The sequence below is a fragment of the Aotus nancymaae genome, unplaced genomic scaffold, assembly GCF_030222135.1.
Source record: "Aotus nancymaae isolate 86718 unplaced genomic scaffold, 86718_ANA_hifiasm-v0.15.2.pri h1tg000020l, whole genome shotgun sequence".
Taxonomy (NCBI): Eukaryota; Metazoa; Chordata; class Mammalia; order Primates; family Aotidae; genus Aotus; species Aotus nancymaae.
Window position 1 is genome coordinate 26,322,447 of NW_026988432.1, and position 12,749 is coordinate 26,335,195.

A 12,749-nucleotide genomic window follows, 5' to 3' on the forward strand; every position below is an offset into this window, starting at 1 on the left:
TTTTTCAGTAGTCAGACTAGAAATTTCATTATATATTCATATCAGTCTACTATTGTCATTTTACTAGTTTGAGTGAAATGTAGAAAATCTATATTCCTATAGGTTCCTTTACTCTTCCGTTTATAATTATTTTAAATATTTCCTCTATATACATTTTGAACCACCACAGGCAGTGTTGTAATTTTTGTTTCAACTATCAAATGTAATTCAGAAAACTCAAGATGAGAAGGAAATCCTACTTACCCACATTTTTGCTTATCATGGTTTTTTGGGTTTTTGTTTTGATTTTTCCTTCCTAGTGGTCCCACTTTCCTTCTATCATTATTTCTTTTCTGCTTAGGGAACTTCCTTTACTACCATTCAATTAAGGTAGGTCTGCTGGCAATGGATTCTCTGTTCTCCCTGAACCCCTCCTATGCATCTGTTTGAGACCTAGTGGTAGCCCAACAAAACTATCAAAGTATAGATGTGGATGCTACTCCAAAAGTAGGGCCAGAACTAGTGACATTATTCTTTTAGAACACAAAGGGCTGAGGAGAAAGGGCATTACAATTTAGCAGTGAGATAACAAGGGTGGAAAGGTTTGAAGAAATGATGGAGATGTCCTAAGTTTTGAGATTGCCATTTATGGGAGAGTTGTGATGCAGGAGGAGATGGAATTAAGCACAAAGAATTAAGGGTCAAGAGCAAAAGGGAGACAAAGACACACAACTGCCCTTTCTCCCGAAGTGTTCCACAAAGGAATGTTTTTCCTTTTTCTCAACTGAATGCTAATCTACTACCCTCTTCAAGTTCTAGCCTAAAATATTATAAATTTCAGGTTAGCAAACAGGTGAGAAGAAATCTTTCAGCCTGATAAACTCTCTAAAACTCATGTCAGCAAGCTTAGAAAGAAAATGTTGATGTGGTCACGCTATTTACAAGCCATGGCCATAGAAGCACCTTACATGACCACCACTCCCCTCCCGTTGACCCCCATTTCATAGAGAAGGCAGATGGGAGAGAAATAGCTTTTCTTATCCCTTAGATGAGCAATGAGAGGGTCTCCAATTTCTAATCTGTGCCTCTCCTTTAAGCAACCTGGTTCTTATAATCCTCTAGCACCCATCTCTCTGATCACTCCACCTTCTCCTTTTAGATGAGAAAAGAATAGGGACTGTTCAGGGTCATATTTTAAATGTCACATTTCCTATTTCAATGGCCAAAAAGCAATAAAGGAAAATGTTGACCTAAAGCTTGAAAATTTTCTAAGTGATTAGAAACTCTTTCCAGATCCAAGACATCCACAAGCTTAAGAAAAAGAATGAGCACATAATGATTTAGTTGGCTTTCTCTTTTAATCAAAAACATACTTTGTTACAGAGTTCTCAAGAAAGGTTCAACTATTTTTTAGCCACAGACTTTAACCAGGCAAAAGTATACAGAAAGCCACAAAGGAACTCCTGGGACTTTCAACTGACCAGTTGTCCCCAAAGCAGAAGCTAAGAATGGCTCTTCTCTGGTTTCTGGCATAGCTGCATTCCTCTGAATTTAGGGGAGGAAACAGTTGGGGACTACCACCACCAAATCTGTCCCCAATCCCCCATTCACTTCTGACTGGGCTCTGCAGCCCACCAGGTTTTCATTGTCTATAAGCATTCACACTTTTCCCTTAAGTCACATGTGCAATGCATTGAACAGAACCCAATACTTGAAGAAAGTTTGCCAACTCCATATTTAGTCTTAATCAATCCAAGCCCATGAGTCCTTCTATCAATGACAAGCAGCCTTTGCAACAGCAGCTGATTTCATCCCTTCTTCTCCAGCTACCACAAAGCTGGCCTCTACCAGGACTCCCCAACCCCCCACCCTCAACCCAGCCCCAAGGAAGGCCCCCAGGTCCTTGAAACTATTGAGTTCATTCATTATACTCATCCAAGGGTAGGCTAGAAGAGAGCTCTGAATGATCCAGCCAAAAGTCACTTAATCAAAATGGACCTAAAAAGAGCCAAGAATAAAGTTAATAATCATCTACTGGTATTGTTTTCTTGAGTCATATAAACCAGTTTAATTGATGCAGTTCAGGGGAATTTCCTTGTTTTGAGCATAATATCACTAGGCATTAACAACAGGTTTTCAATCCATTTTCACTACAAAAAAAAAAAAAAAAATTACCAGCACACCACTTAGGAGGGTGGTGTCACACACATACAAACTCAAAAGCCAGAATGTCATGACTCAAAGAAAGCCTTAAGAAACTCTGACCAGAGATAACAGAAAAATGAAGGCTTTTCCCTCTCGTGTGTGTGTGTGTGTGTGTGTGTGTGTGTGTGTGTAAAGTGTTTATTGCAGCCCCTAAGGTGGTGCTAGGCCTTTGGTTAAAATTAAGCCTTAAGGACATACTATGTAACTTTTTGTCCATAAAAGAAGAGTAATAAAATACCAAGCCTAGACTCCTTTGAATAACATGGAAATAAGTAAAAAGCCCCTTCAAACAGCAGAGCAAAGATAAGGAAGAAATCCAAAACTGCTGCAAGGTAGCCAAGGTCACTTAGAATTTCAGAGCTGGAATAATTAATCTACTCCAACTCCCTCATTTTACAGATGAGGCAACTAAGGCCCAGAGAAGATAAATGACTTGCCCAAGGTCACACATCAAATTCATGGCAGAGGGCAAACTAGAGAGAGCAACTGTCTGGCCCAACCCAGAGTCACTACTTTCAGGTTGAACAAGAACACTGGCTCTGGACCTATTGAGAAAGCATTTAAGTAAACTGTGTGAAAAGTATCCACATCAACAGAGAGAAGCGATTGTCTTCACCAAAGGTTTTCCTTAGTCCTTACTACATTTTAAAAAAAAAAAAAGGAAAACAAAGCTTCATTCATTCATTTATTCATTCAAGTCTGATGTTAAAATCCCTGAAAACACCAGCAATTATTTTAGCTACTCCTTGGGGCAGGATATCAGACCCTCAATTCTCATAAAGGCACCTATAGGTCAAAAATATCTGTACAGGACTAAGGCCAGAAGGCAGGGCTTAAAAGGGGACACCAAAACAAAACAAATGGCCTTAGTTTCCCAAAGTTTGTTTTGTTTTGTTGTGTGTTGTTTGCTGGTGTCCTCTAGGCAATGGTATTGCCTCTGGCTATTGATCCAATTTAGTAACCCTTAAAACCCCAGTTTTTGTAGCATTCAAGTGGAAGCAATGAAACCTTGCAAAATATTCTAAGGGGGAAAATATGAATATGACTCACTTCTCTCTCTCAACTACCTGAAGCTCAGCAAGAATCAGAAAGCACTCTAAGCAGTCAAACTGATATCAAATGCCAATGCAATGAGGTCCTTTTCAGCACTTCAGAGCAAAGTGTCTTGGGTCCTGTCCCAGAATTTGTACTTGTGTTTTAAAGAAAGTTCTAGTAAGTTTGGTTATCCAGTTTCCTTGCCTAAGCAGTCAGAAATGAAGAATCAGAAAGAGAACAAGAAAATGCTAAAAGGAGATACACTAACACCCACATATAAATGGTAGCTATCAGAGAGAGAAAAAAACGAAGAGGGAAGAAGCCGGTTAAAAAAAAACTGAAAATTCAAAACCATAGTTGTCTGAGACCATTTAGTAAAGGCAACACAGTCCTGCATGTTTTAAGAGCCCCTGAAGTCCACAAAGATAGCTAAGCACAAAAAGAAATGTTACATCTAGTATATCCTCTGATACACATATTAAATAACTCCACCAAAAAAAATAAAAGGCTAAAAATTAAAACATTTTACTGCTTAAATAGGGCAATTTTGGATTATGTGGAAAATTTCATTCCACAGTGATACCAGATAAACAAGATAAGCAACTTAGCAGCACTGCAACAACTGCTAGAGATGAGGCTGGGCCTAGGATGCTTTTTGGATGAATAAGGCCATGGACTTTTTACATACTTCTTGATATATTCAAAGAAATTACTTAGTTATCAGGGAAAAAAAAAATGGAAAGGGTTGCACAAGATTCTCATAGCCTATTCTCTATAGTCTTTGCAAAAGAGGATTTAGGAGATTATTTAGATAGCTATCTGCAACAAGATGGATTCTGCCTTTACAGAAAAACAACAAAAAAACGCATTTCTTCAAGCTGAGTGCACCCCACCTACAAACAAGTTGTTAATTGGCTTTATAGGTAATTGCTTTCATATACTCATTTACCTCAGTAACCTAAATGTACCATTTTCCCAATCTGCTATCATTAAATAAAATGCCAATAAAATTGGCAATAACGAAAGGAGCAAACTATAGAAATTATCAACAAAAAGAACTCTATTCCACTCAGACAATAAAACTGCTTCTCCCAAAAGGTTCTCAGAAAGGGTGTAAACTAATGTGACTCTGAATAAAATAGTGAGTAACTATTAACCAATTACCATCAAACCAGGCATAGAAACATTTCTTTACCATTTTATACGTTAACCTCCATAGACACTTAAGGAGCATTATGGTAAAATGCAAAACTTTCCTTCCCCAGATGACCACAACTCACCTTCCTACAATTAGCAATAAACTTTTAAAATAAGAAGATATGTATCATCTGGGAAACAGAGGACATTTTATTTTGCCTTCAAAACTTGTATTACAAACATCCCCTTTACACACCACACCCTGCCCCATAAAAATGGATTTTAAGTCTGAAATGTAGCACAGCTAATATGTGTTCAGTTTACTTGGATGTCTCAAGTATGGCTCTCCTTAAGCCAGATGATGCAACCTGTAAATCTGTACTGTTCACAGGAGGAATGGGAATAGGCAACCTATTTAGTGGTTACAGCAATACAAATGAGCCATGTCTCTGGAAAAAGCAAGGTTATATGGCAGTGATTTATTGTCATTATCTTTGTATGCCAGGGGCAGTAAACTATTAAAAATGAGATAGACTATATCCCACAAAAGGATCTACTCCCTGGAAAATAAAGGCAACACCATGAAGGATTCCCTTTGATAATGCACTGAAAGGCACTGGACAAACGTGGAATGAGGTCTCACGCTGGGTGTACATGGCTCATCTCTCATTCAGCTTGCACTGAAATTCAATATCTTGAGTCTTTAAGATATGAATTAGCTAGAGAAAACCCACCCAGAACCATAGCCTCATCATAATTTTACCCTAAAAGTAGACAAAAATTTTAAACCTGTGAGAATCTTTAGTCTTATTCATCGAAGATGACTACCGCTAAGAAATAGAAATATATATTAACAACCAAGCTCTCAGGAATAGCTGAACATAACATACTAGATGTTTTCTCAAAAGCATGTGACTAATCTAGGTACAAATATAAGCACTTAACAACTAGAAGTATTTCTATACTTTATGGCTCTTAGTAGAAAGAAACCAAGACAGGTGGCTTGGCTCCAAAGAGATACTTCTTAACAAGTATTTTCCACTTTCCCTAGATGATTAAACATGAAAACTCCTTAAAGTAGAAAAGGAAGCAATGAGGCCAGACACGGTGGCTCAAGCCTGTAATCCCAGCACTTTGGGAGGCCGAGGCAGATGGATCACTTGAGGTCAGGAGTTCAAGACCAGCCTGGCCAACATGGCAAAACCCCATCTCTACTAAAAATATAAAAATTAGTCAGGCGTAGTGGCGGGCATCTGTAATCTCAGCTACCCAGGAGGCTGAGGCAGGAGAATCAGTTGAACCTGGGAGGCGGAGGTTGCAGTGAGCTGAGATTGCGCTACTGCACTCCCAGTTGGGCAACACAGAGAGACTCTGTCAAAAAAAAAAAGGAAGCAATGAATTATATCAATGTATGATTACAGTTTTAATCAAATCATCTGGATTTTTAAAAATCTGTTATTCTAAAACTCACTCCTATTCCTCATTCACAGTAAAATGGACCTAAAGTTAGCAATTTCTAGAGAAGATGTCTTTTTAAAAAACTGCCAATAAAACTTAAATTATTAAACTTTTACAGAAGAAAATTAGGTCTTTACTGAAAGAATTTATAAGTACTCAAGAGTACAAATGAGCTGGTAGATAAGTTATTTAAAAACAAAGGTCATGTAGCTTGGATCAACATCTATGTTTAAATCACAGAAACAAGCAAACTCAGTGGTTTTCAGGATGGTCTATTTAAAAGACCTTCTGAGCAAGGCAGTAGAAACTGTGTTCCTTCCAGGTGATATCAGGAGGACTATCACACAAGTGTTTCTATAGCTAAAAGTCCTCCAAGCAAAAGTAAAAGCATCTGAAAGATAATCCTTGATTTTATTTCACCCTACTCTGTAGACAATCTATTTATCATCTTGTAGACAATCAGTCCTATTTCTGCTACAGTAAAATAAAAATTCAAAAAAATAACCAACTCTACACATGATACACAATGTCCATGGGGAAGTCCTGGTAGAGTGTGAGGGAAAAAACAAAGCTGCCCAATAGAACTGGCTGTTGCCTGTCATTTAGTAGAAGGTACCTCACCACTGAGATTGGACTCAAAAGTGCAAAAGACAAAAAATCTTAAAAATCAAACCTAGAATTCAACTTTGTATGTTGAGATTCAGTTTTATTTATGCTACCAGCTAGGTAAAAAGCATACATATTGTGTCTGTGGTACAGTCAATACATCTGCAACTTTTCTACTTAAATTTTCTATACAAAGTCACTGCCAACTGATATGATCATTGATGGCAAGGGCTTAGAATAACCAAAAGATATAAAAAAGTTTGCAGTCTTGCCCCAAGATACAAAAACTGAATTTTAAACAATACCATAACATACATGATTTAAACATTATACGAAAAAAAGTCACATCAAATCAAGTACAAAAATATCCAAACTACCTATTATGAACTGTAATGTTTCCATTATTCTGCACAGTATTTAACATAGAATTTAGCAGTTTCCAAAATACTCATTATTTAGTTTAAGCACTGCCACCTTTGCAGAACAGTGAGACACTAGGTAGAGTGACACTGCTTTTAGTGTTTTAAAAAATACAAAACCTTCCCCTGTGAATTAATGAAGGAAAAGAAATTCCTCTTCTAGGCTTTTTAGCAACCAATCTTGTGCCTAGAAATACAGAAGAATGCATCTACTGTTTAAGAGGGGAAAAGTATACTTCTTGATAAACAGTCATCCATCAGGAATAACAAATGTAATTTTAAATGACTTTTTTTTTGTCTGGTAATTTTAAAGGATTCTCAATATACATACAGATTAGTGTTTTTTGCCTTGGCAAAAATAAAACTGAAGTTGCAAGACAATCTGAAATGAAATCATCTTCACTAATAAAACTTGCAAAAAATATTTTGGATGAAAGGTTACAATACATTATTTTACTTTTTAAAAACAGTAAAGTTACTCTTCGTAAAATTAACTCACCCACATGGCACATTATTTTTGAAGTAAGTATGTTCAACAATAACAACTTGTACACAAAATAACATAGGTGAATTAACTTTGAGAACTTCTCTGCCTTTAAAATCAGCAATACTGGATTTATTCTGTAGAATAATATACCATATTGATGTTCTGCAGATAAAAGGCTCTAAGACGTTTTAAAGGGCTAAATTTTCTAGCACTGGAATGATTCCTTCATACATAATGGGTGAAGAATTAATAAGAATGTGTTTCTCTCAATCTTCAAGCTCTGAGCCATGCCTGAAAAGTTCTAAATAGGAAAAAAAAAATGTTTTAATCCAGTTTCTGTCTGCTAGGAGCAAGGCAGCAAACACATTTTCAACCCTTTATGAAAAGATAAAGCAGAACAAAAGTGAAATATATCTTCAGATTATAAACAGGATTGTATTTTATAGTCCACCATCCTGATAAGGTTAAGGGCCCCAAGACCTCAGTCTAAAGGTTGTGGGTCTGCAATCGGCATGGTGTGAAGTACTTCATCTAGGAGCTGGAGGGCACGGTGTAAGTGAATCTCAATCCAGCAAGGCGTTTCTTTGATGCTCTGTCTTGGGTAATCCGGTCCCCAGCCTTTCACAAAACTCATCCTGAGTATGCATAAACGACGAAGGTCATCAACACCGATTCCAGCAGCAGCTGACAGACCTAACAGAAAATATTTGGAAGACATCAGAGGGACAGGGTTATCTCTTCCCATCCTCCCTACATTCTAAATTAATAAAGAGACCAGCTTTCAATATTTCATTCTCCTCAGCATATAACTTCTCTGCTAAAGTACCAAGAAGTAACTTTAGATCTAAACTTCATCAACAAGCTGAAAACTTTTGGTTAAGGAACTTTACATTCCACATGTGTCTTCTAGCTACAACCAATTATAAAGTAAATTACCACAATCCACCAACACCTCACCTATTTTTCTCTTTAGAAGTGGAGGTGAAGGGAAAAGAAACAATTTGTTTTTAAGAGATAGTATGTGTCCACATGTTGGTTCTAAAAGCCTTACTATCTAAACAGTCTAGTTCAGAATAAGACATAACTAATAAGGGGAAGTTAATATTCCTAGTTCCACTAAGACCTCTTAGATGACCCAGATGAAGTCTCTCAATTTCAAAGTATAACAGAGTAATACACTATTACTCAGTGGTGGCAACTGATAAGAATATGAAATTTAATAATAGTTCTGGATTCTTCAGTAAAAGCATGTTTATAACACTGAAACTAGCAAATAAATGGTTTAGATCCCCAAATTTTAAAAAATCAAATTCTCTCAATGAATATGCCTTATCTACCTCTAAATTGTAAACTCCTGAACATAAGTCACAATAGAGACTGCATCTAATTTTCCAGTCAGAACATACAGTCATATAGTCCATCTGCATTCATCAATATTACAATGAAACTAATGGGAGGAATTTGCATGTACTGTAGAGAAACCTGCAGGGCCACTGCAGTTTTCTTAGCCAGTGTGATTTGCTTACCACACTGAAGAGGTTAAGAACAGGGGTTGAATGAATCACTAGTTATGCCTTCAGACGTGGAAGATGGGTGCCACGTGTTTCCATCATAAAAGTCTATAGTCAGGAGTTTAACTCTGCAGTAAAAAATTCCCCATCAGTGTGAAACCTGGCACACAGTTCAATTTTACCCTAAAATTAAAAAAAAGTCTACAAGTTATCAAAATACCACTCTTACTTAGTTTTCTCTCCATGTTTAGCACACTTTAAAAAAAAAAACTGGAGAGGTGTCCAATTCTGAAATTGAAATATCCTTTCCTTACTAGAATAAAGCCAAGCACTTCAGTAATTACAACCCACCCTGGCTGGTGAGGCAGGAATTATAATAGGCATCAGCAAAAAAAGAAGAGGAGATGGAATAGTATAATGTAATAATCATCCCCTTTCTCCTTTATCCCATACTCCATTTTTGATACAAAAAGAATGCAAACAGGGTCACAGGCAAAAAGCAACTATTACAGAACGGATTTTACCAATTCAAAAATGTAATCATCCCAGTAAAAAGAACTTTAATTTCTATTATTGCTCAAAGAAACTAGTCAACTGAGTAAATCAACATAAAAATATCAACTATTTTTTCTTTCTAAAAAAAATCAAAAGCATACTTACTGATAGCTGGAGCTATTCCACCTACTGATCCCGGGCCAGGGATGTTTCCTGCCACGGCTGCTGCCTGGGCGGCTGCTGCAGCTTGTGCAGTGGCCGCCTGCTGCTGCATCTGTCGATGACACTGACGCAAATCAAAGACCTTTTAAGAAAAAATTTCATATTATGAGTCCATAAAGAAAAATTTCATACATCAAAAACCAATGCTTGACTTATTTAAAACTCAGTTTCATTTTACTTCTCATATAAAAAGAATTAATTAAAACATGTAGATTTTTCTGTACATTGTGACTGGTATAAAACTAGTTAGGAAAGGTGGCTTGGAGCTCACCAAGATCATGTTAACATCACGATGGCTTTGTCTGTCACACGCCTCTGTATCTTTTAGATCAATGTGGGTCAGCTGTTATTGTCCTTGTGAAAATCTGTGTAAAATGAACAATTGATAAGTCCCCTTCCCCCTTTCATAACCAAATTGCTGAGTTTTCCTTAGGCTGGAGTTGATAGCTTTGGTCACCTGGCCAACTTTTTGTGTTATCATTCTTGCTTATTTGGAGTTTAACAAAATGGCATTGTTGCTACATGAGAGACATCAATATTTTTCAGAGATGCATACTTCAGCAAATAGAAGCAAAATAATATCCAGGACTTGTTTTAAAATACTTAAGAAACCAAAAAAAAAAAAAAAAAAAAAGACTAGATCAAGCAAATATAAAATCATAACTACTTAATCTGTGTGACAGGTACATGGGATTTCATTACTTTCTCTCTACATTTCTTTATGTTTGAAAATGTTCATAATTTTTAAAGAAAAAAAAAGCCTAGTTTTAAATCCCAACAGTGATATCTGCTAATTATGTGGGTTGAGTTTCTTTTATCTATAAAACGGGAATGCCAACTGTACATACTTAGATGAAGCTGCTGCAAAGTTGGTATAGTATAGAGTTACTTATTTTGTTTTTGGCCTCCTCTGTAGTCATTTACCTTTCAGGATGAGTTAAAGAGTTAATAAATGATTTCAGTTTTATCAACCAAGTGGAAAACTGGCATAGTAAGGAAGGGGTAGCCATATCTACCCTTATGCTCATGAAAGTACTGGAATGTTCTTTTAATAAGCAACAAATTACAGATAATAAATCACATCACCTTTTTTTTTCTGGGGGAAAAAATCTTCCTAAAATATTTGCTTATTTGCATTTTTAAAAAGCACTGGAAGATTACACAAAAATAATTTGTAAGAAAGGAAGACAAAGACAGGGTAGAAGGTTGCTCAATTTTAAAACAGGCTGCTGTTTTAAAGTCACTTTAATTTCTGAACCATGTGGCTATATTCCCTACTCTAAAGGGACATGTATATTTTTTAAAGTCCTATTATGTACATAAAGGACCCAATATGAGCAAGCATAATTATCCTTGAAAATAAGCGAAATCGGAGAATACAGAATTAGTTGATGATAAATAATAGTTTTAAAACTTAAACCATAAATTTTCAGATGCTTGAAAAAATTCTGATCACCTTCAACCATGATATGTACATGAACCACAAAAGCATACAATAATATATTCACTCCAAACAGCAAATCACACTCCTACTTATTCCTATTTCTCTACTCAGTGTCCATATCCTCAAAAAACCTTTCCCAATTAGCACCAGTGAAGGACAACACTTAGAGATATGAATTTGTCAAATACACATGTATGTATTTCCTGGACTAACTATTAGGTCCTAAAATACTTCAGTAAAGAAAGCATGACAGGGGCATGGTGACAGATGCCTGTAATCCCAGCACTTTGGGAGGCCCAGGTGGGAGGATCACTTGAGTCCAGGAGTTCAAGACGAGTTGTAACCCCAGTTCCACAAAAAAATTTTAAATTTAAATGAAAGAAAGCATGACAAAGTCAGGTTCTAGAAATCAAAAAGCCCACAATACCCAAAACTGAAACTACTACTTTCTCAAATTTATCAACAGTTCATTTATTTCAAAACTTCTGGGCTATGACATTTGGAAGGCATTACCCAGCACAGAACAAAGCAAAGACTCAAAATATTTGAAATGGTGAATAGCTCTACAACCACTTTTTTTTAAAGAAGGAAATTAATGAACTTCATTTTTAGAGCAGTTTTAGGTTCACAGCACAGTTAAGCAGAAAGTACAGAGTCCCTGTCCCCACACACAACCTTCCCCCACTATTAACAGCCTCACTACCGTGGCACATTTGTTACAATCAATGAATTTACACTGACATATCACTATCACCCAAAATCCAGTTTACATAAAGGTTCACTCTCGGTGTTATACATTCTATGGCTTTGTACACATTTATGACGCTGAACATCTTTTCATATGCTTGTCTGCCATCTGTATATCTTCTGTGAAGTGTCTGTTTACATCTTTTGCCCATTTATTTATTGTTTTTTGTTAAGATGGGGTCTTGCTATGTTGCCCAAGCTGGTCTTGAACACTTGGGCTGAAGGATCCTCCCAGATCAGCCTACCAACTAGGTGGGACTACAGGCACATGCCACCATGCCTGGCTTTTTTTTTTTTTTTTTTTTTTTTTTTGGTAAAGATGAGGTCGTGCTCTGTTGCCCAGGCTGGTCTTGAACTCCTGGGCTCAAGCAATCCTCTGGCCTTGACCTCCCAGAGTGCTGGGATTATAGGAGTTAATCACTATGCCCAGTCTATTTTTCCCATTTCTTAACTGTGCTGTTCATTTTATTGTTGAGTTTTAGGAGTTATTTGTAATTTTGGATAACAATCCTTTATTAGATGTGTCTTTTGCAAATATTTTCACCCAGTCGGTGGCTTGTCTTTTCGTTCTCTAAGCCTGTCTTTCACAGAGCAGAAATGTCTCATTTCAATGAAGTCTGGCCTATCAGGTCTTTCCTTCATGGATCATGTCTTTGATGTTGTATCTTAAAAGTTCTCACTTTTTCCTCTTATATTATCTTCTAAAAGTTTTATAGTTTTATGTTTTACATTTAGGTCTCTACAACCACTTTTTATTTAACCATCACTAACCAAGTATGGTATGTACATAATCTTCTTACCTAGAAGTAGGGAATAAAACTTAATTATAATCTCCAAGATTCAAGCATGCCTTTAACATTAACACTTCCCCACCCCACGAGTCATTTTAAAAAAAAAGTAATACATCACACATAGGCTTTTTCCAATGTGTTGTAAATAATTGCAATTAGGATTATTTCAGCCGGAATCTATGCTAACGTCAGCAGCACATATTACAGGTTATC

General features: G+C 36.5%; 1 protein-coding gene across 2 annotated transcripts in view; it reads right to left on the reverse strand.

Annotated features, from left to right (window-relative positions):
• Positions 1-1,318: 1,318 nt before the first annotated feature.
• The window catches only part of SMAD4 (SMAD family member 4), a 54,112-nt gene continuing 42,681 nt past the window's right edge, over positions 1,319-12,749 (reverse strand). Inside the window, exons 11-12 of one of the 2 annotated variants that reach the window (XM_012464276.2) lie at positions 9,498-9,636; positions 1,319-8,019 (exon numbers count right to left, since the gene is read on the reverse strand). In XM_012464276.2, coding sequence (XP_012319699.1) covers positions 7,808-8,019; positions 9,498-9,636 — 351 coding nt within the window. In that variant the 3' untranslated portion in view covers positions 1,319-7,807. Of the gene's footprint in view, positions 8,966-9,497; positions 9,637-12,749 lie in introns of both variants that reach the window. The other variant, XM_064379151.1, reaches the window with a different exon arrangement.